Source organism: Macrobrachium rosenbergii, chromosome 17, assembly GCF_040412425.1.
Source record: "Macrobrachium rosenbergii isolate ZJJX-2024 chromosome 17, ASM4041242v1, whole genome shotgun sequence".
NCBI lineage: Eukaryota > Metazoa > Arthropoda > Malacostraca > Decapoda > Palaemonidae > Macrobrachium > Macrobrachium rosenbergii.
This window is the reverse complement of record NC_089757.1, coordinates 21,301,358-21,326,514: the sequence shown is the minus strand read 5'-3', so window position 1 is coordinate 21,326,514 and position 25,157 is coordinate 21,301,358. Positions and strand designations below refer to the sequence as shown.

At 39.0% G+C, this 25,157-nt stretch overlaps 1 protein-coding gene and 1 long non-coding RNA gene across 5 annotated transcripts in view; one reads left to right on the top strand and one right to left on the bottom strand.

Moving 5' to 3' along the window:
- Positions 1-14,868, top strand: part of LOC136847778 (prickle planar cell polarity protein 3-like) — a 432,056-nt gene extending 417,188 nt beyond the window's left edge. For all 4 annotated transcript variants that reach the window (XM_067119687.1, XM_067119691.1, XM_067119690.1 and 1 more), the window contains 2 exons: positions 1,822-2,020; positions 11,290-14,868. In XM_067119687.1, coding sequence (XP_066975788.1) covers positions 1,822-2,020; positions 11,290-13,397 — 2,307 coding nt within the window. In that variant the 3' untranslated portion in view covers positions 13,398-14,868. The remainder of the gene's footprint in view (positions 1-1,821; positions 2,021-11,289) is intronic.
- Positions 6,026-24,800, bottom strand: LOC136847780 (uncharacterized). The gene is made up of 4 exons (XR_010855837.1): positions 24,429-24,800; positions 19,045-19,111; positions 7,517-7,599; positions 6,026-7,386 (listed from the first exon to the last, which is right to left on the bottom strand). It is a non-coding gene; the product is annotated as an uncharacterized lncRNA (long non-coding RNA).
- Between the last annotated feature and the right edge of the window lie 357 nt (positions 24,801-25,157).

Genomic DNA, 25,157 nt, shown 5'->3' with positions numbered 1-25,157 from the left:
CTGCACAATTCAGGAGAATGTCCATTACGTTTAAAGTTAATCCGATTTCCAAAATCGCGTTTGGTTGCATTCGAGAGAGTACAGGTTTCCCAATAACTATTAACGAGTTCTGAGTCCGCTAGAGAGGTCTCTCTCTCTTTGTGTGTGTGTGTCTTGCCATCTGTCATTTTACTTTCGCTCCCAGAGTAATTAAGTTACCTGAAACCACTCAGCTGGCAGTTTAATGGCTGGAAATGTCTTCCCAGTAGCCAAGCTGCTGACGTACATTAGTTTGTACGATTGTTTGGTAAGAAGTCGAGTTACTTTGCTTAAACTCATGTTTCTTAATTAATGGACTTGTTGCGTGAATAACGGTAATTAGCTTGAAGTTTCTTCATATATTTTGTCAACAGTGAGCAGAATTTGATGAGAGAGTAATTACAAGTATGATAAACAATATTGTACGGTTTTGTGTCTAGTGTACATAGTTGAGACGGGAATTTGCCTGTGATAACCATGTTATTTTCCATTCTTATGTTTCGTCTGTTCCAGGCAAGTTAAGCAACACTGAAGTAGAAACATCATTGTGGGTGATACAGATAATTTTAAAACTCAGTTATAATATACTGTACATAGTTTCAATGGTAATTTATAACGCGAAATTGGTTAAAAGCCACAGAAGTGCATTTTGTAAGCTGCTATTCTAGACTGACTGCATGAGTGGTTGTTTTGCGTAAATTATAATTTGTCATAATAATACAGTATTTCAATGTTAGTTCATGACGCAAAATTGGTTAAAAGCCACAGAAATGCATTTTGTAAGTTGCTATTCTAACTACTGAATGCACTAGTGGTTGTTCAGCATAAATTATAAAGAATTTCAGAAATAAATGTTCAAACTGGCAACTTTTTTTTTATATAGAGCCTTTATTTGACTCACCGAGTCGAAGTGAGGAAGGGTTTTCGTATCATTTGTTGTCTGTCTGGTGTAATCCTTCCATATTTCAACATATCCATGACCACCAGATCAGTTGGAACCAAACTTGGCTCAAATCATCCCCGAGTAAAAGGTATTCTAGTTTGTTCAAATGGGAGGCATTCCCTATCTCTGCCACCTCTAGAACTGCTGGGCAAGAGACGATAAATGGCACGAGTCGTTTGCTCATGCAGAGCAGTTTGTTCAAACTTTGTCTTCTAGGTCCACACAATAGTATTCCAAAGTTTTGTAGTATATAGAAGTTTGTAGAATAAAAATCTTGTCAAGAACAATAGGACTGCAGTTTCAAATTAATATGCAGTCATCCTCATGTAGTTAATATACATGTTTGTTCAAACCTTGAACCCAGGAGCCAGGCATAATCGGGATCCAAAGTTATACTGCACTAAGAAATCTATAAAAAAAATCATAATACTTCGAAGTGCAGCATGTTGGCTCTAATTGAGCACTGCGAGTCTGTTCTTGTTGCAAGTCTTTATGGTTCAGTGATAGTAAATGTGAAGTAAATGAAGGTTGTCTTGTTGATAAGGCATTTAAAATTTAAAATTATTTTCAAGTCAGAGATAGTTAAGACTTCATTTATCATTTTTAAATTTTACGTTAGAAATTGCGCATTAACAACACGGGTGAATCAACGTAATGACTTATTTTTACTCTTGGTAACAATGCTTTTAGAATTTGTCATACTATCAGACGAGTGTTCGGAAGGGGGCAAAAGTAGACTGATAGTTAAATTTAATTCTTATTTGAAAGCAGGCTATTCATGGTACGGTGGTGAACCACTCGAGTGAATGAGAAGGAAAAATTTATTAAACCTTGCATTATAATTCTTTAAATTGTTGCAGATCATTCTGGCAGACGAGTGCACAGAAGCAGAAGGTCGCGCGTGGCACATGAAGCACTTTGCATGTTTCGAATGCGACAGGCAGCTGGGGGGGCAGCGGTACATTATGAGGGATGGGCGACCCTTCTGCCTCCACTGCTTTGATGCTATGTTCGCCGAATACTGTGACACTTGCGGGGAACCCATTGGAGTTGATCAAGGTAAGAATAAAAGCTAAGGAACCTTTTATTGAAAGTAAACTTCTCAAGATATTGATAAATACTTTAAATTGTGTGGCGTGAAGGGAGCTTTATATTTATGAGAATTTTTGGTGATCAGTCAGCTTTCATGGGGAAATCAAAAATAATCTGAATGGATGGTCTGAAACCACAGTGAGTGCTATATGTGAAGCATAATCACCCACCTATGGCCTTTACTGAACTAAAAGGTATTAACCCTGAGACCTAGCCTTTCTGACCCTTACTGAGTACTGTGGTTTCTCCAGTTCTGCTCCATAGGAAGATGAGAAACCCAGCCTGTAAGAAATGGGAATGATGTAATGTGAGGTTTGGCATCAATTCTGAACACAGTGACTGTAGGTGGTATTTTGATACATGATCATATCCTCTTGAAAGTGTCATAGTTAATGTGACACTATTCAGACGAACATTCTTAAATGGGGAGGACTGTCAAACAACGTTATCTTGGAAAGTCAAGGCGAGATTATATGAGATGGTACTAGAAAGAGAGCCCAATAGGTGTCATCCCTGTCACTAAGAGGTGAGAGTAATTATGCCAAATGCTGTGCAGTCAGCCATGCTGAGGCAAGTTATGCATGATTAATTATTGTAATGGTCAATCTGATGCACTGTTAGAATATTAGTCGGCAGATTCATAAGTTTTCTGAGGTATGGCACCAAACACTTCATCCCAAAAGAAGGAACAGCCAAAATAAGTGTGTGTTTATTCGCAGATGTGCATCAGCCCAGTTATTCACAGATGTGCATCAGCACTGGGACCAGGAAAAAAGTCAGTGCCCTTATCCATGCTTAATAAGGAAAGGAAGTGCCACACTGAAATCTGTCCATGCATTATTTTTATTCCTTTTGTGATGCCAGATTTCCTTAATACTCATTTATCTAGTTCACGAGTAGTATATAGCCAGTAGGCAGTGCTTGTCATGTATGCCTAAAATCCATAAATCCATAAATATAGCCAGTAGGTGAATCAGCCGTGCCATCCATTTGCTGCAATGTCAAGTGGTGGGGTTTATCAGCATCATCATTAGATTAATGCCATATTCTACACCCCTATAGTGATGAACTGCACAAAAGCTACAATTTCCAGAGCTTAACAGAAAGTAGTTTGGAAGTTGCTGTTTCTGCAAATCAAGTTTGAGATGCATCTGGAAATACTGTCTAGAACAGTTGGGGTACAGCCTGTTGATGTTACAGAACAAAAACAGGACACATGTTGAAAAAACCATTTTCAGTTTCAACAAGGTACAGGACAGGTACAATTTAGTACCACAAAGCTAATTAATTAAAATGTCACTAAAGGTGGCTGTAGTCACATAGGACATGAATTTCAGCAGCAAGGCACTAATGTGCATTACTTAGGTCCTTAAGTGGAGCACTTAAGGACTTCCCCTTTGAGGATCAGAAGAATGATTACATAAGAAATGAGAACTGCAGTAGCATGTTGTTGCATACCACACTTGAAGTAATTGACCCTGAGGGTTGACATGACATGCCAAGAGCTTGATGTGTTCTCAGTTGTTCTCTAGGCTTAACACTACTGGTGCATAGTGCTAGTGTACTGTTCTGCCCATAGTTGAGATAGTGTTAGAGAAATGTCTAGTCTGAAATGAATCAGTGCATTCCTCCCAACAAAGCAGATCTTCCTTGTTTCCGTGACAGCTGTGCACTTTCTAGTCACTAGCAAGTTTCAGGCAAAACCTCAAGAGGAAAAATTGATTTTACTAAAGAAGGCAATCAGATTCTTCCTTCTTGAAATTATTGCCACTTTTAAATCTTTGTAAGGAAAATCTGACTCCTCCCATTATTAATACCATTTCTTAATGACATCAGCTGTAAGATGATTAGGATATTGCTCCACAAAATGGAATTAATAAATGTCACACAGGTCAGAGACTTTTCTGCTAGCTTCAAACTTGCCCAAACCCTTAAAGACCTGGTCATATTGAAAGGAAATTATAGTTTGAAATATGCATTTATAATGTCGCTGAGCAATTTACTACCTTCATGAAGAAGACCTATCTTATATACTAATACCTAGGAGCTTTACCACCCCCTTGTTTATAACTTTGGACATGTTAATTTCTCTCTTAATTTCTCTTCTAGAACGTTGGCACTAAGCGTTCGACCCTGGAAACTATATAGGCGATGCCTTCCTTGTAATAAGTAGAAGTTGTCAACTTTTCAGAAGGAAGAGTTGGCAACTTAACTAGCTTTTCCTCATTTGTTTAGTGTGAAGGCTATATGAGCTCTAAATATTGCAGTTCTACATATTTGTTTTCCATATTTTTAAAACAAACTGGTTAATGCACTTAACATTTTTCAAGAAAGTTGTTGCAATATTTGTGCATTTTTCAAGAAAGTTGTTGCAATATTTGTGAATTAATAACATGTATATATGTACTTGCAGTTGAATTCGTATAATATCAGTATTGCCAAATTGCTTCTGATATAAGAAGAAAGATAGCATAATATTACTTAATAAACCAAATTACACTTTAACTTGCCCCCTTGCTATATAGACAGAGGGAGAGACAACTAACCAACTAAAGTTAGTTAGGGAAAGGGAATCTCTGAATAACTGTGACACCCGGCCTGGTCATACAGCACATAGGCTGCCTGCTGGGAGGAAGATGATACATCAAAGGAAAGAATGGTAGTTACCCTTCATTCATTGAACCATTTGCCACTGTAAACCTTGGGCAAGATGCTATTGTGTACAAATGGAGCTAGGTAACTACACAAATTGAGTAGCTACCTTCCAGTGATCCTGTAGGAGGTGCAAAATAATGAGCAGGTGGACAAGTACTGCTGGTTTATTGGGAAAGCAGGTCGCCTTATAAAGCGGCGTGCGGACGTCATACAAAGCATACAATAGGATACAGGTGACCCGAGGTCAATTGTTCTCGATGTGACACAGGACAGGTAAATACAAATGACAAGAAAAGTTAAATTGACACAATTGACACATTTACAACGAGACAACAATGTTCTGACACATTTACAACGAAAACAGGCATAAATAAATCAGTAATAGATACGTATTTACATAGATAATAATGTGGCTATTTAGCGTGACCTAGGCTTGTGGGAAAGGCACCGCAGAAAACGGGAGGTTCACCACAGAAAACCTGTTGAGCGGGGACTTTACAATACTCCCCCCCCCCAAAAGACGTAGGTAACGTCTGATTTGCTAGGTATCTGCTGGACCGCCAGAGAGTGCCGCGGCCCTGTGAAGTCACGTGGCGGGTGCAGTGTGAGCGGGAGCAGCTGTCTGTGGCGCTGCCTGGATGCTTCCAGGGGCGGCCACGTGACTTTCTTTCAGGTTGGGCTGGCTGCGGGGGCGACGGTGCCTGCGGAGGGTGCTGCGTGGTGTCGTCGATGTCTCCCTTCAACAGGGCCGTATTGAGGCGGTCTACAGACACCCAGTTGTCCTTCCCATGTATGGCCAACCGGAATGCTTTGGCGTTTCTCTCCAGCACGTGAAAGGACCCCCTGTAGGGCCTGGTTAAGGGCGGGCGGACAGCGTTGTTCCTGAAGAAGACGTGGGTGGTGGAGGACAGGCCAGGAGGCGTGAAAGGTGACATCCTATCGGTATACGTCTGCTGGCAGGGGGCGAACTTCCTGACAGTGTCACGGAGCCTCTGGACTGTCAGGTTGTGGCGATCCCGTGATGAGTTCGCCCGAGACTACGAGGGGCTCCCTGTAGACTTTTTCTGCTACGGATGGGTCGCCGTTGGCTCTGGGCACAGTCCTCAGCCTGAGGAGGACCCAAGGCAGCTGGTAGTTCCAATCCTCGGCAGTGCAGCGGGCCATGAGGGACACTTTCAGGGACCTGTGGAATCTCTCCACCAATCTGTTGGCCGCAGGGTTGTAGGCGGTGGTGCTGTGGTAAGAAGTCCCCAGCAGGCGTGCCAGGGCGGACCACAGCTCGGACAGGAAGGCAGGACCCCTGTCGGTGGTTATGTGGTCAGGACACTGAACCGGCTGATCCACGCTGCTTGAACTTTATAGAAGGGTATCTCATCTTTGTCACTTCAACTGAGTCTAGGAAGGAGGAGATTGAGAAAACTTGTACATCTTATCAGAGTCTGCTGGGTTTTATGTATTTTCAATCTCTGCAGAGTTGAGATAGAAGATTGAAAAGGGCAGAGGGGTAGACCTTAACCACAGGTACCAAGAGCTTCTCATAACAGAAGTATACTAGAAACTCTGTGGAATGGGAGAGAGTGGTTCCAACCAGAGAGATATCTTTTGAATGCCACCATCCACAGATGATGACCCTATTTCCCTGGCAAACATGCAATGGATTTCTTAGTAGATCTGGATATCCTTTTTGCAACCCTGTAAGACAAGCCTTTTCTAGCAGATGCTGGATAGTCTCCACCTGTGGAGGTGTGCTTGCTTGGATATGTGATAACATTGGTGTTGTTGATGCTGTAGAATGTGTCAAGTAATTCTCTTGACTCTTACTTCAAGAAGGGACTGTATGTCCAGGTACCACTTGGCTTGTGGCCATTGAGGAGCCAGAGGGAGTCACTAGCACTTGGTTGCTCACCTGGCAGATTATGCAGAAGGCAAGAAGGTGTAGTAGTATGAGTTTCTCCAAATAGTGCTGAAAGGCATCCTGTGTCCAGCCCTGCTCAGTAAAGTATAGCAAGCTGTCTACTCATACACCTACTTTGCCAACACAAAAGGGTAGGGAGTCCTCCTCCTCATTTGTTGACAAAAGACACTACAGTCCAGCACAGTGATGATGTCCTGTAAGCTGCTAGTCTTGAAATAATTGCAGTGATAGATAGTGCTGCACCCATCTTGAGAATGTTGACATGCAGGCGAGTCCTTCTTAGTCCTTACCTCAAAGAACAACAAATCCTTCAGGTGTGTGCCCATCATCATCTTCAACTTGTCTGATAAGGGAAGCATCTCTTGACCGGAAAATACAGTGTCGCTTTGAAGAAGTTCATGTTGTCTGTCCAAAACCAGAGAAAAGGTTCTTCACTGCCATGCCCTAAGGCACTTGTAATGTCAGAGGATCAACATTGTACAACCATTATAATTTCAGCTGATGAAAACACAAGGAGTCATGTTTTGTGGCAAAACAAGAACTGCACTGTTCGAGTTTTCTTAGCAGTGTTCATATGATGAGCCCTTGTCATCACTGTGTTGATCAGCTAACCCAGGGTACTTCGGATGTTGTTTGGGTATGTGAGATTCACAATTGCTTTTAACTGCTCCTTGGGCATGAAATCTGCATAGCTTACATGCCCTAATTTTTTGCAACCCAACTCTGGAACTGGGCAGTAACAGACATTTGTTTGCCCACTAACCTAAAAAATAAGGGAGCAACATTAAAATAATTGCAACAGAGCAGCAATGTGAAAAAAAGATTTTATCACCAGTTTTTAGGGGTTGGCATTCATTATTTCTTTAGGGTCATTAACTAGCTTGTTCCCTTACCTTCAGTAATGTTCTATTCCTTGGTTACACAAGGTAACATGTGCTAGCATCCTCAGTCATTCATTCTGTTTCGATGCAGTTTCCTGAAAAAAATTATTTCAAATGTATTAATCTGTATACAAAGTGTCTTTTTCTTCCTACAATTTACTGAATGTCTTTTTCTCTCTAGGTCAGTCTGTGCTGGAAAAGTTAGAGATTTAGTGGATAAGTTGTCTTTCACCACAATTGAGTTAGGAGCAATTAAACTAAAAATGTGTAACAAATTTGTACCAAAATTAAAAAATTTTAACTTGTTGCCCACTTTTTTGCCCTTTAATTGAAATTGCAAAATGCCCACTTTTTTGCCCTTTAATTGAAATTGCAAAATGAGAAATAGAATCTAAGTGGCTACATGTTCCTACTATCACAGTTAACCTGGGAACCAGAATGTTATATAAATCTGTGCTTGATCTAGTATATGGATTGGCCTGTTGAGCAGATACCACAGGTTGTTACCTATGGACTGCATAGTCTGATGCTTCTAGTCTCCTGCCCTTAACTTACTCCAAAATCCAGAGGACAGTCCCAAGCCTCAACATCATGAGCTTTCTTCCTTTGTCAAGAAGAATCATGAGCTCATTTGAATATAGCATGTAGCCAGAAGGGTATTCCTGGACACAAAGTGCTTGGTGGAACTAACACACTGGACTAGGAGGTAGTAATGCCTTACAAAAGGAATTTTTTTCAAAAGCATGTTGTTCAGGTAGCAGTCTTATGCTAAGAGGGGAACTCAAAAACTACCCTATCTCTTATTGATAAGTTCTACCCCCACAAACTCAGGAATAAACAAGAACAAGTTCATACTATAGGAAAGGCCATGTACAGTAACTCGCCAGTGCACCTTTAGGCCAAGGCTAGGAGGAAGAGTCTTTAGTATCAGATCTCAGTCTACTTCCCCCAAGGGCTCATACAATGCCCATGTTAAGTTGCGAAGGAACAAAGTCACATTCCACTCTAGAAGGAAATGCTACCAAGGACTAAACTGCTCAAAGCTCTTAATGTCTTTATAAGAAGTTATTCAAAAGACCCATGCCCTTCAGAAGACCTGGCTTAAGGCAGTATGACAACCTTTGACCACAGAGACTGAAAGGAACTTGTCTCTCTCAACAAAAGTAAGAACTTGTCTCTCTCAACAAAAGTAAGCAGGGACGTCCACAACCTGTTTAATGTAAAATTCTGACTGGAACAAGACCTCTTCTATGACACCAATCACAAAAGATAAACTACCCAATTTTGTTTGTTCACATGATTATCCCAACATTTCCTGTGCAGTCCTGCGAGAAATGTCACCACCCTGCTTACAAACATTCATAGATACGAACAGGCAGATCTCGAGTTAAAATATGGGTGACAAAGGGGAGCGCGAGTTAAAATACGGGTGGCAAAGGGGAGTGCGAGTTAAATATGGGTGGCAAAGGGGAGTGCGAGTTAAATATGGGTGGCAAAGGGGAGCGCTCCAAACACTAAGTTCAAATTTTGCTCTGCACACCTGTTCTGCCTAATATGAATTTTTTCCACACAAGGAAGAACAACTTGTGCCTTTAATCCCTTCCCTGATTACCCCATGTATTCTTCTCACTATCACGAGAATACTTGTTCTTTGATTAATTCCCATTTTCTATATTTCCTCTTAATCCTATTAGTTTGAATTTTTGTCAATAAATGGTGGTGTGCACTGTTTACTTCTGAACTTTCAATGTCAGAACGCTGCTCCCGTGAAATTCTCTCTAGTGAAAAAATACTAAACTTTTAATGTTGCATGAACCAAAATTTTAATTCCTTTTTACTTTCCTAACATCCAAAGTAATTATACAGCATGATTTAAAAATACATTGAAAATAGTATACAGTAATCTATGACTTCCAAGTTAACTCTGGAATATAAACATGTTTACAGTAATCTATGACTTCCAAGTTAACTCTGGAATGTAAACATGTTTCAAAGTTTAACATCTTGTAATCAGAATTTTTCAACAAAAATTGTACATTACATATTAAAACCAATTTACAAACAATTTAAGATAAGAACGGCCATCTGGAACGTCACTTGTTTGTAAGTTGGGTAGTGACCTTTCCAAAGATTGGTAGAAGATATCTTCCTGACCTGCCATGGGATCTGGCATCAGGCACAGTGAAGCAAAACACCACAGCTTCCTATTTAGCCATGTGGCAAACAAGGCACTCACAGGGCCCTCAAACCTTGAAAAGCCTCTCTGTCACTCAAGGGTGTAGAGACCATTCTGTCCCTACTGCCTGGCCAGTCTGCCTCCACATTCATCCTGCCCAGAATGTACTTAGCCATACAGTGTGAACATCCTCAATGTCCAATTCCCTTTTATCCATAACCTAACCTCTCAGCTACTGCTGTGGAAGGGAAGGGAGGGGTGGTGTGACAAAAGGCCTGTTAAGGCTTCTTGCCCTTTCTGGATGAAGTTTGGATTCCATGTCTCAGTTTCCCAGAGGCAAGGCCCCTCCCAACACCAGACAAAGTTGTTGTGGCAGCCCACAAAGGCTCGGCAATAGTTGACTGCATCCCCAAGGAAAGTCTGATGGATCAGTGTCTCCCAGCCATTAGTAAGTCTCGTATCCACTGCCATCTCTCAAACCTTTTCCACAGTGAAGGAGACCAATTCACACATACTTCACAAGGAAAATCAGGACTAAGGTCCTAACCCTACAAAAAGAGCAGTGACAGTGGGGATCTACAAATAAGGAGGACATGAAGTGCCTCCACACTCATTCAAGTCTGTCACACCTCTGCTGTTCACTCTTCTTAGGCAGATCTAAATCCTTACAAAAGTTACCAAACATCCAGTAAAAGAAAAAAACCGGTTTCAACTGAGCAGTCAGCAAATGTGCAGCAAGATGTCCTCACTTAATGGCCACGGAGGAAGTGCTTGGTGATGGCAAGTTATTAAGGGTCTCCTTTACTCACTCATACCATTAGTTAACTTAGTTTCAATAACCAATTCCATCTCATGCTGAAGGATACTACTTTAAGAAAGGCTTTGGTTTGTATTTCCTTAGAAAAAAAAAAGGGGCTTACAGACCTAAATTATGGCAGAACATTTCAACTGCACTATCTGAAACGTTTACTCCTGTGAGAAAATTACCTTCAGATTACAGTCATGTTCTTAATGGATGAATTCCAGAGCACTTAAGTTCCTCCTTTACCTAAAATTATTATTGGTAATCAAATACAGCACTCTGGAAGAAAAAATTTCAAGTTTTTTAATATATAAACACCCACTGGTTTCAAGTCTGCCATGCACAACTGATTTTTCTAAAATATACACCTTCAATTCCTTTAAAACTTCATAAACTAGCAAAGAAACTAAAAACATTTGACAGGGAAGTTATTATTTGTAATAAGCTAAATAGTCTTATTTATCAATCCCATTTTGAAATGCAGAGATGATCACTGCTTCATTGGCTTCCTTTATTTTGTATTCTCTTTAGTTCCTGCTCTGTATCCCCATGGTTGCATGATGAAAATTTACACAAAATGTTTTTGAGTCTCACAAATACATTCATATTTTTATATTTTTGCAAATTATTTGAAATCATTACATGTCCAAGTCACTTTACTTTAGAAAAAATTACATTACTGAACATTTGTACAAGTATTTTGTCTTTGAATTGTTTTAGAGTGTAAAGGGCATAACTAATTTTTTTAACTGTAAGTAGTACAATATTCCAAAGTTCATTAGTTTTCACATGATTTATCTTTTTCAGGTCAAATGACACATGAAGGACAGCACTGGCATGCAACTGAGGACTGCTTTTGTTGCCACACTTGTCATGCATCTTTGCTGGGAAGACCATTTCTACCTAGAAGGGGAGCAATCTTCTGTTCAATTGCATGTAGCAAAGGAGAGCCTCCAACACCATCAGATAGCAATGCAAATACTCCAATTGGTTCTCAAGTTCCAATCCAGCAGTCACGCTCTAACAATGGGCTTGAGCGACGACCATCTTTGTCTTATGATGCCTCAGATTCTACTTTAACATCACCCAGAGCTCCAAGGCCATCAAGACATATCAATAATGATTCCACCTCTGATCTGAGTGATGCGACTTCACCTCTTACTGGACGAAGGGGTGTTAAATCACCTTTACCTGAAAAGCAGTGCGTATCAAAATCTCCTAAAATGCGCAGACGTGCTTTGGCTTCATCACCTCTGCTCGAGAACCCTGCTGAATCTATAGAAATATCAGGCCCAAGGTCCCCTCAGATAACTAGAAAGCCGTCCAATGCTTCAGGTCCCCAGCCAAGAATCTCACGTGAAAACTCTTTTCAAATTCGTGATCTCCAAAGGCCACGGACTACACCATCAGTTTCTAGAGAACCTTCTGTGTCTGGTATTCATGGTACATCTCAGCCAAATAATCCCTCTCATTTATCTAGTCCACGCTCACCATTATCCAGTTCATCTGTAGATAATCAAGTTCAACATAGACATCCTGAAAGCGCAGCATCCCCTATCTCTCCTCGTTCTCCGCGCTCCCCTCGCCTTCAGTCATCTCAGTCATTAAAACAAGACTCTACAAAACATTCTGTTGATTCACCTCGTGGACCTTCAGATTCCAGCTCCTCTTCTCGAGTCCAGTCAGAAGCAGGAGGATCACGTGCTCCATCTGATGTTGGTTCTCCGAAACCAGGTAATCGATCTGTAGCTGCAGTGAGCAGTGAAGAAATTAGAGGGCAGGGACAAGGGAATCCTCTTATGCGTTCACCAAAAATGGGTAGAAAGGCTTTACAACTACAACAAAGTCCAAAGATGGGAAGACGAGCATTGGAATTCAGGGGCAATGATGCCAGCACTGTGTCATCATCTTGTCAAACAAGTCCACATTCTCCTCCCCCACAACAGAATCCTCTAACCTCTACTCCAACTGGAGAGGGAGCAGAGAATGCACAAGCTGAAAAGGCAGTACAACGTGGAGTAGAGCTAGTTGGAGCTGGTTTAGATCGTTTGGTGCTAGAGCGCTCACTTAGCAGACTGCTTGCTGAGCAAGGTATTAGTCTTCTAAGAGAAATGGCTGCAACTAGTTCTCCTGGAGCTCTGGAATCCCTCCTTCAGAATTCAGAGGTTCTATCAAGTGCTGCACGCAGACAACCTTTAGATCTCTCTGCCTTGTCAGATCTTAATTTAGAAGCATTATTAGCTTCTGAAGAGGCAACAAGAGGTAGAGCATCTCCAGCTCATGCATCAATGCCAGATTTAAGTCAGCATGGAGAATCTTCAGCCTCAACATCACCTACTAATACTCCAAACCCTGGAGTCCCAAGGAAGAGCTCCCTTTCTTCAAGGCATAAAGACAGACATAACCGATCAGTTAGATTTGACCCAGCACAGGTTGGTGCTGAAAACTCAAGTCGTCAAGACCCCAGTCGTGATGCAAGAGACTCCTCCTCCTCCTCATCATCATCTGGTTCAGCACCTACAGCATTAGAAGTACCTTCTACAGTTTCAAAATCAGAACGTCACAGACATCGTCAAAGGTCTCACGGATCAAATGGTTTTCCAAGGTCTAGATCTTACTCTGGATCAAGTCCACCACCAACAGGCCAGACACCTAGAAAAACTCCATCAGCTCCAGGTTTAGAAGATGCTGACTGGGATAATGAATCTGTTTGCTCCACATGCTCTTCTTCATCCTCGGATGAATTTGATTATGAATTGCCTCCCAGAAGAGCTTATGGTGGTGTAAGGATTAGCTATGTGCCTAATGATGCTCTGGCATATGCCAGGCGCCAAGCTGGAACTAATCAGTCACCTGGATCACCCTCCACACGAAAAAGATTGGGTGAAAAAGATAAGAACTGTATTATCTCTTGATGTTGCCAGGTAACAATCTACTCACACTATGCAGCAGCCAAGTGCGCTTAGTAGAATCCAGAGTAGTGCTCTGCGGTCCCATACTTCATGGATATGGGTTCCGTGCTTTATTTTTTTCTGGCTGCAGAGATGTCTACCTCGTGGTCCTGGTGGTTCTCTCCGTGTGAGAGTGCCAGCTTAGGGCCCAGCCGCACCAGTATTGTTGGACAGTACCTCACCATTCCTAAGAATGACTGTACCATTCATTAACCTAACAAACTTCATGAACTTCTCTTGATTATGTATATAATGTACATTGCAACATACACAAATATATATATATTATACAGTCCTGTTCCTTCTACTAAAATATAAGTTAATGAATGACAGGTTTTTCTGTTGCATGGTGGTTCATAAATGTGTACTGTACTGTGTCAGTTAAATCTATTTAGAAATTTTTAAAAGGTACTAAATATTTTTCCCTCGTGATATGAAAATGTTTAGTGTTTGTTAAGCCAAAAAGCTAGTGTGTGCGTGTGTGTGTGTGTTTCACTGGCAAAAACTTTCCTTATCCCAATTTCCCACCAGCATACTGGCCCCGAGTAGGATCGCGGCATTAAGTGATAATTTTTATGTAGAGCCTGACTGAAGTGCCAAATTTGTCTTCCAAGACCTAATATACTTATATACTGTGCATGTTATTGTGGGCCACTCATCATGTATAATGATGAGGCATAATGTGAACTCCTTTCCTAATTTGTAACCTTAAACATCTTGCATAGCTTTCCCTCCATTTCAGATATTTGGAACTGTATTTTCAGGATTCTTCAAAACATACGTGATATGTCATGTAGTTCATGAACGATATTTTTGTAATTCATTATTAGATCATCACCATCACTAATTTAAAAATGTAATCAAAGCTTTATAAAATAGAATTGATGTCAAGTCTGTGGCAACTAAATTTAGAGCAGTAACTCCAGTTACACTTGTGTATTTTTAATGACTTGCATTGCCTGCATTGTTATATAGGATTTCAATGTCTGTAATATGGAATTTTTTTCCATTAACCAACTTTTACTGTAGTTTGTGATGTTATGAATTCCATACTAAAATGAAAAATTGCCCACCTTTTATAACTGGCTACCTGTTGGTGGTACAAGATATAGGTGTAAAGAATGACATAATGCGGTTATACCAATATTCATTATGCCATTTACATCTTTCTTTTTCTTAGTACTGTACACCAGTTTCTGTTCTTTCTAGGAAAATGAACCTATTATTACATAAGAATGATTTAGTTCATTCATTGTACATGTTTGTATTTAATTGTTGTATATTACTTGTAGTTTATGGCTCAGTTTTTTGTAAGTTTGTAGAAAAAAATGCCTTTATATTGCTTCAGCATATTGTTCATAAGAATTGTATCATATGAGACTGGTTTGGGTTAAGGGTTTGTACATATGAATAAATTGTTTTATGATTAAAAGCATTTTCAGTGTGTCAATTTCATTTTATTCTAGTAATAGAAACAAGAGCTGTATTAAAGGCAACATTGCAGCTTACATGGTAAAAACCATTTTATTCACAAAGGCTTGGGCATCAGAAAAATTTAATAACTGCTGGGTTGCTACCAGGGCTTCCAGCAAAGGAAACACAAAGGTCATTGTTTAATAACTGTGGTGTCCATAAGGATAACTGTTTTCTAAGGGTCCTTTTTTATTTCTGTAAAGCCATTTGTGTACAAAAACAAATTTTGAGCAAATTTAACTTTTACATTAGAATGCAATTTAAGCTGCCATACACTAGTATATATCACTTAAAAAGATAATTCAACACTGTTCACACTAAAGAAAAGTGTACTGATTGAGGAAAAGAGATACTTGTGTCTAGAGCTGAGAGAGAAGGGGGGGAGAGAATTAAATTCTGAGAAAAATAAACATGAATGGTAAAAAAAAAAAAAGAAGTTATAATTGCTGACAGCAGTAGCAAATAATAAAGGAGAAAGAATGATGTTTGTGATAGTACAAGGCAATTAGCTTTGGGCAAACACATACAAAACACAGCAAGGATGATCCACAAATCAAGTCTCCAATATTTAAAGTAATGGAAAGGGGACGACAACAGATTTCCAGATTAAGAAATTAAAAATATATTAAAAATGTCTGAAAATAAAACACTGAAAAAAGGATACAAAGCATAAGATATTGCAAAAGCTTTAGAGCAACATCAGCAGCTGTAATACAAACCAATGTACAAAAGAACTTGGTCTCACCTAGGAAGTAAAAACTGTTCAGCCCTGAGGTTATGACTGCCAATAGGTCAATCAAAATTTAATACATGCAACTCCCCTAGATAAGTGCATTTACAATATATCAAAATACAACTAAAAGACTAAAAGCAAGTGGCTACATAAGCATTATTCCTCTGAATAAATTCAAGCCTCAAATTACTGGTTCATATTTTCATGAATACCTTCCCCTCATCTGATATGAATGCACAAGTGGTAATGGTAACGCTGTTGCTGTGACATGTCAACATTCACATCCCTCAGTACAAATTCCTAAGTTACTGTACCAGTTCAAAACATACATTCAGTACCTGAAGCCTCACTCAGCACATTATTAGCCACAAATGCACAATCTAATCCTTATGAACACCCTGATCTATGTATTTCTACCACTTTCTAAACAACTATAATACCTGGTGGAGGTGACAAATTTTCAGTGTTACTGTGGAGTTCACAGAAGCTGACGATGCTAATTGGTAGGGCCTGATCAGAATAGCAAACCCTTTCCTGTTCAAGACATAACCATCATCAAGGTACACTGTGGATTCTGAAGTGCATCCCCATCTTAAGTGATATTCTCTTCACTGTGATTTAAATAAGCATCAGCACACAAATTTTAAACTGGCCATTGGTTAGAACTGGCAACAACAACCTGTGCTGTTCTTTCCTTGATAATGTGGAACGATCACCCCCATAATGACATAAGGAAAGAGTAAGGCAGAGTGCTCTTCTTGCAACTAATAAGCAACAGCACAGCCAACGAAAACTTTAGTCAATGACAACTAAAGCTAGAACTAATTAAAACAAGTTATTTTATTACCGTGTATGAGTAGCTTTCAGAAAATGATAGTGCGATTGCAGCAATACTTACAATTTGCCACATTAACTCCTTTCTTTGTTTTCATCAATGCAAAGATAACACTTTTAATCATTAACAGGTACTGTACAGTACATGGAATGACAGGAACCAATTCAACAAGGTCAATTAACTTGGAGTAATAATTATGACTTTCGATAACACATTCAACTGAGTCTAAGGTTTGGATGGTTAAAATAAAATATAAAAATTAGTGACTTGTTGACACTGAAGACATCCCAGATCCCATTATTAACAGATATTAATCACATGAGAAACCAATGTCTACTACTTTTTCTATATACCCAGTAATGCAAAACTGACATCAAGAGGGGGCAGTGGCATGTTACTGTCATAAAAATTTCTACTTTACACGGATACCCCAGCAATGCAAAACTGACATCGAGGTTCTCAAAACTGATACTGCAGCATGTTAAATGTCACACCGATTTCTATTCCTTTTTCTGCACATCTAGTGATGTAGAACTGAAAGCATGGCCAATTACTGAAAGACTAACTTGTATTCCTTTTCCTGCATGCCTCATGATCCAAAACACTCTTAAAAAGACACAACGATACTGTGATATGTTAGTGTCACAACAATGTTTATTTCTGTGGTTTTGAATGAGTACTCTTGTAAAACTAAATGACAACTGGCACTGAATGAGGCAAAAAACTATAGTTTATCATGTTACCCTTGATTTGACAGTGCCCAAAATTGGTACCTGTGTCCATGTGGCAATCTCATTTTTATTCTGTGATGTATTTTGATTTTGACACATTGTTCATTGTGCATGAACAAACATTAAATACACTGACGTTCAGCATGCTGACAAGGATGCTTCTTTTCAGTAGATAAGGCCTTATCAAATGCCTTGACTACAGCCAATAGCTTTGAGAACATTCTCAGTGTTCATATCACTCCATGACCACATGGATGAATTTTCTCCTAGTTTAAAATTTGACTCTTATACCAAATCCCAGTCTGATACATGACTTCTGTAGGGGGATGCTGTCAGTTGTTACATAAGGACACTCATCTCATCTGTGTTCGGATACTTTATCCCTTATCACATATAGCAACAATGCAAACAAATGTACTGCTTCCTCAAAAATGCTGTCAAATCTGCAAGTCTCTGTGTTTTTAGAAAATCTGAGGTAAACAATCTTGTTGTCAATCCTATTCCTCAAACACATGCTTTTTGCATCCAGTTAAGGTGTGATCAGCAGGGAGGATACCAATAACAGGGAAAATACTACACGAAGTGTTTTACAATATCTTTAACTGGGATGTACTGTTCCTTGCCAAAATATCTAGAATACACGAGTACTTGAGTCAGCTAGCTGCTATCTAGTTTAAGAGCTAAAAAAAGAAACAAGGGCATCAATGTTTCCACACCAGGTGATCAAGCAACCACTCCCCTAGGAGACTGCACTTGTGGAGAACAATCCTGACAACTGCTTCCTCTTAGGTGTAATCATGACATCTGCTTCCTCTTAGTTGGAATCAAGGTTCTTTAATGTCACATCTGCCAGGGTCACAGTTAACACAATTTTCCATCAGTAAATCACCCTATCAAAATGATACACAATACAGTAATGGACTTTGTGCCTCGATGTGTACAGACCAGGCATTAAAACTACTGTATACCAAGAACATGCCACTCTACACTGCAAAAACAAAGGAACTGGAGCATAGAATCAGTAATGTAACAACATATGATGGAGGCTGGATTTTTTAATAGCAATGCACAAAATCGACCCTTCAATTCAGTTCCAGCAGATCAAGCTCTTGAGCTAAGCATGCATGAAGCCATGAGCTGGGGACTGCACAAGAAAACCCAGCTTAAATGGATAATGGCAAGGCACATTACATGGGAATACACAAAGATATTCAAGTCAGTCTGCAACTTGGGTGAGAAAAAGTAAAACATTATGATGCAATTGAAGCATGTCATCCTAAGTAGATAAAAAAGGTGTTCAGATAATAAAAGTGAACCTTTCCATTTAATGCCAAGATTCCTTCAACCCGGATTCTGTTCCAGAACAAACAGTTGGTTATCACCACAACCAGGGAGCTATTGTGGAAGTAAGAGCTTCTTGAAAGGGATTCCATTAAGGAAGAAGGCATAGTCAACCAACTGTCCTCCCCTGGGGATAACCTGGTGATCCAAATGCACAGACAAAACTGTTGGTACCAGACGTGAAATGACAGCCCGATATCATTGGAGGACTGAACTGGGAAGCAGACCAAAGTATTTTAGTAATGAATTTGTGGTAACTTCAAAGTAGCTTTGTGGTGATTCTTGAATTACTAATTTATTATTGACCTATAACATTTCTCTTTTGCTACTGACATTTGCCTCAAGCCTAGTCTGTTGTTCTCTTAGTTCTTATTTTTGTATGAAAACTTTAGTCTTCACTACCAGTTGTTAATTTGCCACTTGGAAATCTAATAGGCTACTATATTAACTATGACTATATTCCAAATCAAGTATAATATAACGTATCTAATAACATACTTATCTTGTATCAGAAGTGGTTATAAGACATATGGTACTCTTGAGATATTGTGATAATGCAGGCACCCTGAAATACAAAAAAAATTAAATTAGCATCTTCTTCAGGTAGAGATCAAGCAAGTAAGTGACCAAAAACAAAAATGAACAGCAGTCAGGTACTGTATAAACAAATTTTACACACTAAATGGGATTTGAAATAAGCAGATCATAATTACAACTACCAGTGTCAGAATGCATCATTAGATTTGACCACATTATTACAGTTGTACAGGACACAGGATGTCAAGTATTAAGACAGCACAAGAAACTACTGTACAGTAATGTATATTTCCACATGAGTAGCAAGCCTAAAAGTGAGTCACGTGATGAGCTGTAAGAAACCTGAAGCATTGTGATTTTATCAAAAATGTTTGTTTCATTTATCACTTCTATTTCAAATGTGTGGCTAACAAGTATTATGTTGGCCACATAATACTTATTAGCTTTAAAAATAGTTGTGGAACACCCATCATACTACAAAAATACTAAATTGAAGGGCAATCTTCCAGTTAACCTGTATTTGCAATTTTGAAAATCTACAAACCTAGTTTGCTGGGAAATACTACCTTTGCTGGGAAATAACATCTTTGCTTGGAAATAACATCTTTCTTTGCTAGGAAATAATGTCTTTGCTAAGAAATATCTCACTTGGAAATAATACCTTTGCTGGGAAATAATGTCTAATCACATTATTATTTAGCAAAGAATAAGATAGCACATTATAACCTCTACTGAACAAGAAAACTTCAGTCTCAATGTCCCAATACTGGTATAAAACACTTGATCTAAAATACTGTGGAACTGCAAATGACGATGCGTAAATGTGAAAATGGCCAGGTAGGCCTCTTCAGTTGACTGTTAACCACAACCTAATATCACAAACCGATTCCAATCAAGGTGCTCAAGATCCTCAAAAAATTTTAAATTAGTGGTAGCTAAACTGTACTGTAAGGACCCAGGCCAATTGGTACTTTACACTAAGTTGGCTTAGAATATATTCCAGTAATTAGCAGATCAACAGTTTTTAGTCAAGGTTAGAGTGGGTTGGGGAGGGAGTGGTTTCAGGGAGAACATTCAGCCACATATGACCAAGCATCCTAGGATGGGCTGGTGTAGGTTTGGATGTCTCTGGTTGGGTAGGGCCTGGCTTAGATTATGGAATGTTATGTTATAATGTGTCTGCATAATTACCACTACCACAATTTCATGCCTTTTATTATATTTCCTTGTGTAGCCTAAAAAATTACATTAACCAAAAATTTTTCAAATGATTTTTCCTGGTTTTTGCATACTATTTTACCATTCTTGTTGCTTCAGATGACTCATTATTGGTTTTCTCCCACCCAAAAATTCCAGTTCCCAACTACATTCCCACCACAACTGCTGAAATTGGTGAGGTAAATAGAACATCATATGGTTTGTTCAGGTAACAATGGTCAATAATGCATTAAACAGAAGACAAGCCTTTGGAAAAACTGGTAAAATTCTGCATTAAACCTTAATCCCACTGATAGTTCTTATTCATATTTAAGTTCATGGAATGTTTTTGGCATTATTTCACTTTAAACCATTATTACAGTTTGGACTGAATATCATGTTCCCATGTCATAATGCGTGCTTTGGACATTTCTGACATTCGTATCATTAGCAAATGGTCCAACCAATCACACCTAACCTAACCTAGGATATTAGGTCCTTGCCCTAGTGCATGGCAATAGTTTGAAATTATTCCATAAACTTCCCTTACTCTGGATGAGAGCTATCAATGTGATTACAGTCCTTGTACTTTACTTTTATGTTTTCCCCCACCCTAAAACCTAGCTTTCCCGCTGTGGTCCCTGAATTGTAGGATATAATGGTGAGGTTCCTATTACTGTAGTACTAACTTGCTCATGAAACAAATGTCAGAAATGTTCAAAACACATATGAAAACAGGAAAATTTTATTTTCAATTATTTATTATTTATTAATTACAGTATTATTATCATTTATTATTTATTATTATTAATTATTTATTATTATTATTATTATTATTATTATTATTATTATTATTATTATTATTATTATTATTATTATTATTATTATTATTATTATTATTATTATTCAGAAGACGAAACCTAGCCTATTCATATGGAACAAGCCCACAGGGGCCACTAACTTGAAATTCAAGCTTCCCAAGAATATGGTGTTCGTTAGGAAGAGATAAGAGAAGGTAAAGGGAAATACAGAAAGTAGAGATCTCAATTATTAAAAAGGAAAAATAAATTAATAATCAGGTAAAAATGCATTAAAATGCAAAGAGAATGGTACCACGGTGGTAGTGCATTGCATCTACACTAGAACTTCTGAAGTTCCAATTGCAAGACATCCTCTAGGAGGGTGTGAGGAATAAAGGACCTCTGGAACTGAAGTTTGACAGTGAGGCACATTTACTGCATATTGGTGCTGATGTTCAGCGAATCCGATTGCTCTCGACAGATAAGGGGATCAATTGTGAATGTGAAAGATCTCTGTTAAAATACAACTTATGAAAAAGTAACAAACACGGGACCATCCGTCCATGGTCCAAGTCATAACTGCTACTATTAGGAAACAGAAACCTACCACCATGAACCACTCTGTCTAAAAGAAATAAATCTCCATATCGGAGAACAATACTCTAGTAAAGGAAGCACAAATGACCTAAAACAGGTTGCACTGATTTTATCACTGTTATAAATATATGAGGCCTTACTGACAATACCTAACTTTCGTGCAGCATTTGCTGAAACTTTCATTAGATGTTTCTCAAGTAAGATGCGAGTCAAAAGTTACACTCAGAATAGTTAAAGCTTCAGGCTCATTCAGCAAAGCTCCATCCACCTGAAGGGGTGGATGGGTGGAAAATCTGAACAAGATCTGCTAATCAACTGTGTTTTCATTTTACTGGAGTTCAATCCCATACCCTGGCTACACCATTCCCTGACCTAGTCCATGTCCCCACTGAGGCTGAGGGCAGCTTCATTTCTCACAAGTGGAAACTTTGCTACACCCACAAGTGTTGCATCATCTGCACACTGGACAAACAAGTGGACCAAGGACACTTGTGAGAACAAGAACACCAAGAACGCCCTACACAACAGGCCTTCATTCACTAGAGAACCCATCAACAGCAACTCGCTGCTGCCTACCTGTATGGAAATCTTGAAGCAATCCTAAAGTATATCCACCCACTCCAAGATTCTGAAATTTATAAATAAGTGCATTGTGTTTTAGTAGAGCTAAAGTAGCACTAAAATCTATTTGAATTATTCTGCACTCAAAACCCTTATCAAGGTTCCCTTGCAAATGGCACATCAAGTCTAAATGAGCATCACAATTACCTAACTTCATCCTATATGCATACTGACTCAGGTAACAATCCTTTAGACTCTGCATATTTACATAGTGGCTTCAAAGTAAGTTTTTCAGCAACTTTGGAGAGCACAGGGAGAATAGGGATTGGCCTGTAGTTACTGCAGTCTGTAGATATATTACTCTATGGAACAGGCACTGTATTACTAACCTTGTGCTCATCCGCAAAGATACCACGTCAACATAAAACTCTATAAAATCTGTTAATCTTGGGAGACAACACCAGGTAATTCTAAGCCGGCTGTCCGCGGTGAGCTAGACTGTGGCAATTGGCGTTTTTCTATGTTATTTTACTTGCTTTACAAGAATCTAAAGTCATATTTTGTCGGCCGGCTGTAAATATACCGTAATTGACCTTTGAAGACTACACGACTTAAGTACCCTAACGCGGGTCACGTCTAAGCCGGCATTCCACAACAAGCCCCACCTCCCTCCATAACTAATACGGCAAAATTGTAACCAGTAAACACCTCTAGGGTACGTCAGGTTGGTATTTTTAGGGGGGTTTACTGGTTACAATTTTGCCGTATTAGCTATGGAGTTGGGGGGGGGCTTGCCGCGGAATGCAGGCTTAGACCTACCCCACGTTAGGTAATACAAGTCGTGTAGTCTTCAAAGGTCAATGACAGCTTAATTACAGCCGGCCGACAAAATATTACTTTAAATTCCTCTAAAGGAAGTAAAATAACATAGGAAAACGTCAATTGCCACAGTCTAGCTCACCGCGGACAGCCGGCATAGAATTACCCAACACCATACAGTCAAAATGGAATAATGGTTTATATAATCGTTTTGAAGTAAAATAATAACTTTTCTCAAGCTAGCATCTCTGTGCTCTCTGATGGTCTGGCAGTGCTCTTTCGAAGTTGTTAAAATCGTGCTCGAGTACCAACTCTTCATGGGCCTAACTGTTGAATTTAAAATATCCTACTGCCTTTTTTGTTTTATATAGCCTATATAACACTGCTTGGGACTTGCTTTGGCAAACACTGATAAGGCAAATATAGAAAAGCTAGCCAAAGCAGTTTAGCATTAGGGTTCTCAATGAATCCACAAACTAGAAGAGAGGTGGGCTTGTTTCATTATTATTTTTTTTTAATGTCCAAGATTTGAAATAATTAGCTTGTGTATCAATATTCAGGAAATAACGCTTCCTATAAATTTTATTTGTTCTCTTTTTTTTTCTTTGTAGTTTTCCACATATATCATAAACATTATTACCATAATGAAGAATATAATTGATAATAAGCAAATTTATGTTTTAGTTTGTTATTGAACAATAAATCTCATTTTGTTACATTTTTAGATATCCACATATAATGACTTAAGAGGTAAACGATTTCCCTGTGAATCATTGTGTGCCACCAAAATACTATAATATCTATAACAGTTATGTAATATATGCCTGACTGGTGAAAGTCAGTAACTTTGGGTCTTTCACTTACTAACAGGACTCCTTCTACAGAAATCTGGTGGGCGCTCATCGGCTTAAAAAAGACTGGGAACCCCTGCACTAGGGTAAGGACTTAGTACCCTTGGTTTGGTTAGGCTAGGCATGGTTGGTTAGGTCATTTGCTAATGTAACAAGTGTATGAAACATTCAAAACCACATCAAAACATAAACGATTATATTTTTCAATTCCAAAAGGCGATGATAGTTTAAAATATGAGGCATGTCCAAGCCAACTCCATCTCCATTCCATGTGTACTAAGATGGACAACTGTCATTTCTTCACCAAGCGCTTGACCCACCGCCTATATTTTTCGGCATTGTTTTATGTCAGTTTGCAGTATTAAATACAAACAAAAATTACCACTCTCTGCATACAATAGCATAGCCAAGATTGTAGGACCTTCAAGGAATACTGAAGCATGAGGATTTTCAGCTGACCTAGGGGTTAAAAAGAAGCCTCCGCCCTCTTTTTCCCGCTTTCGAAATACATTGTACTTACTTAAAGCACTGTGACTGTCAAGAGGCTTTCTATGACTCAGTTCCGGAATTCCAAGGAAAAATCGAACACTTACTGACACTTGGGGTTTGACGCCCGGTAAATACTGGGGACCGTTACTACCGTTAGTTCTGTGTACATTAGTTACCAAGGATTCTGGAATATTGCTCGACTGCTAGTAAAAGTCAGTCCTGTCAGTCACAAATTAATAAGATATCTCTAACACTTTTCGTTTTGACTGAAATTTAGCGTTCCAAATGTGGGGAATTATTTTCCTGCTTACAAAAACTACTCTTCATAAAATCAAGGACGCAGGTATTCTCATGCGTCACGACCCTCTTTCCACATCCAACTCTTGCCTCGCCCTTGGCAAGCAGTGACGACACCCTTTGCGACCCATGACGTCAATACTTTCCTTTCCTCGACCCATATAATCCACCAAAAAAAACTGTGTCGTCATGAGTTTCTACCTAATTTCTTGACCCACAGCGTTACCATGCATATACTGAAGAATGTGAAGCACATCAGCTCTTTTATCAAGGGTAATAAACGCAATTTCTTTATCTGAGACATTAAGTATGTTTAAAATTAACAACATGGGTTGATAAGAGGTTAATCTTACTATGACCAAGTAGAAAGAAGAAAACTGATGTAACTCCATTTGTTGTTAATCATAATTTCATATTGCTATCAAAGTTACGGGTAATTTTTAGTTTCACCAAGATGGCTCAC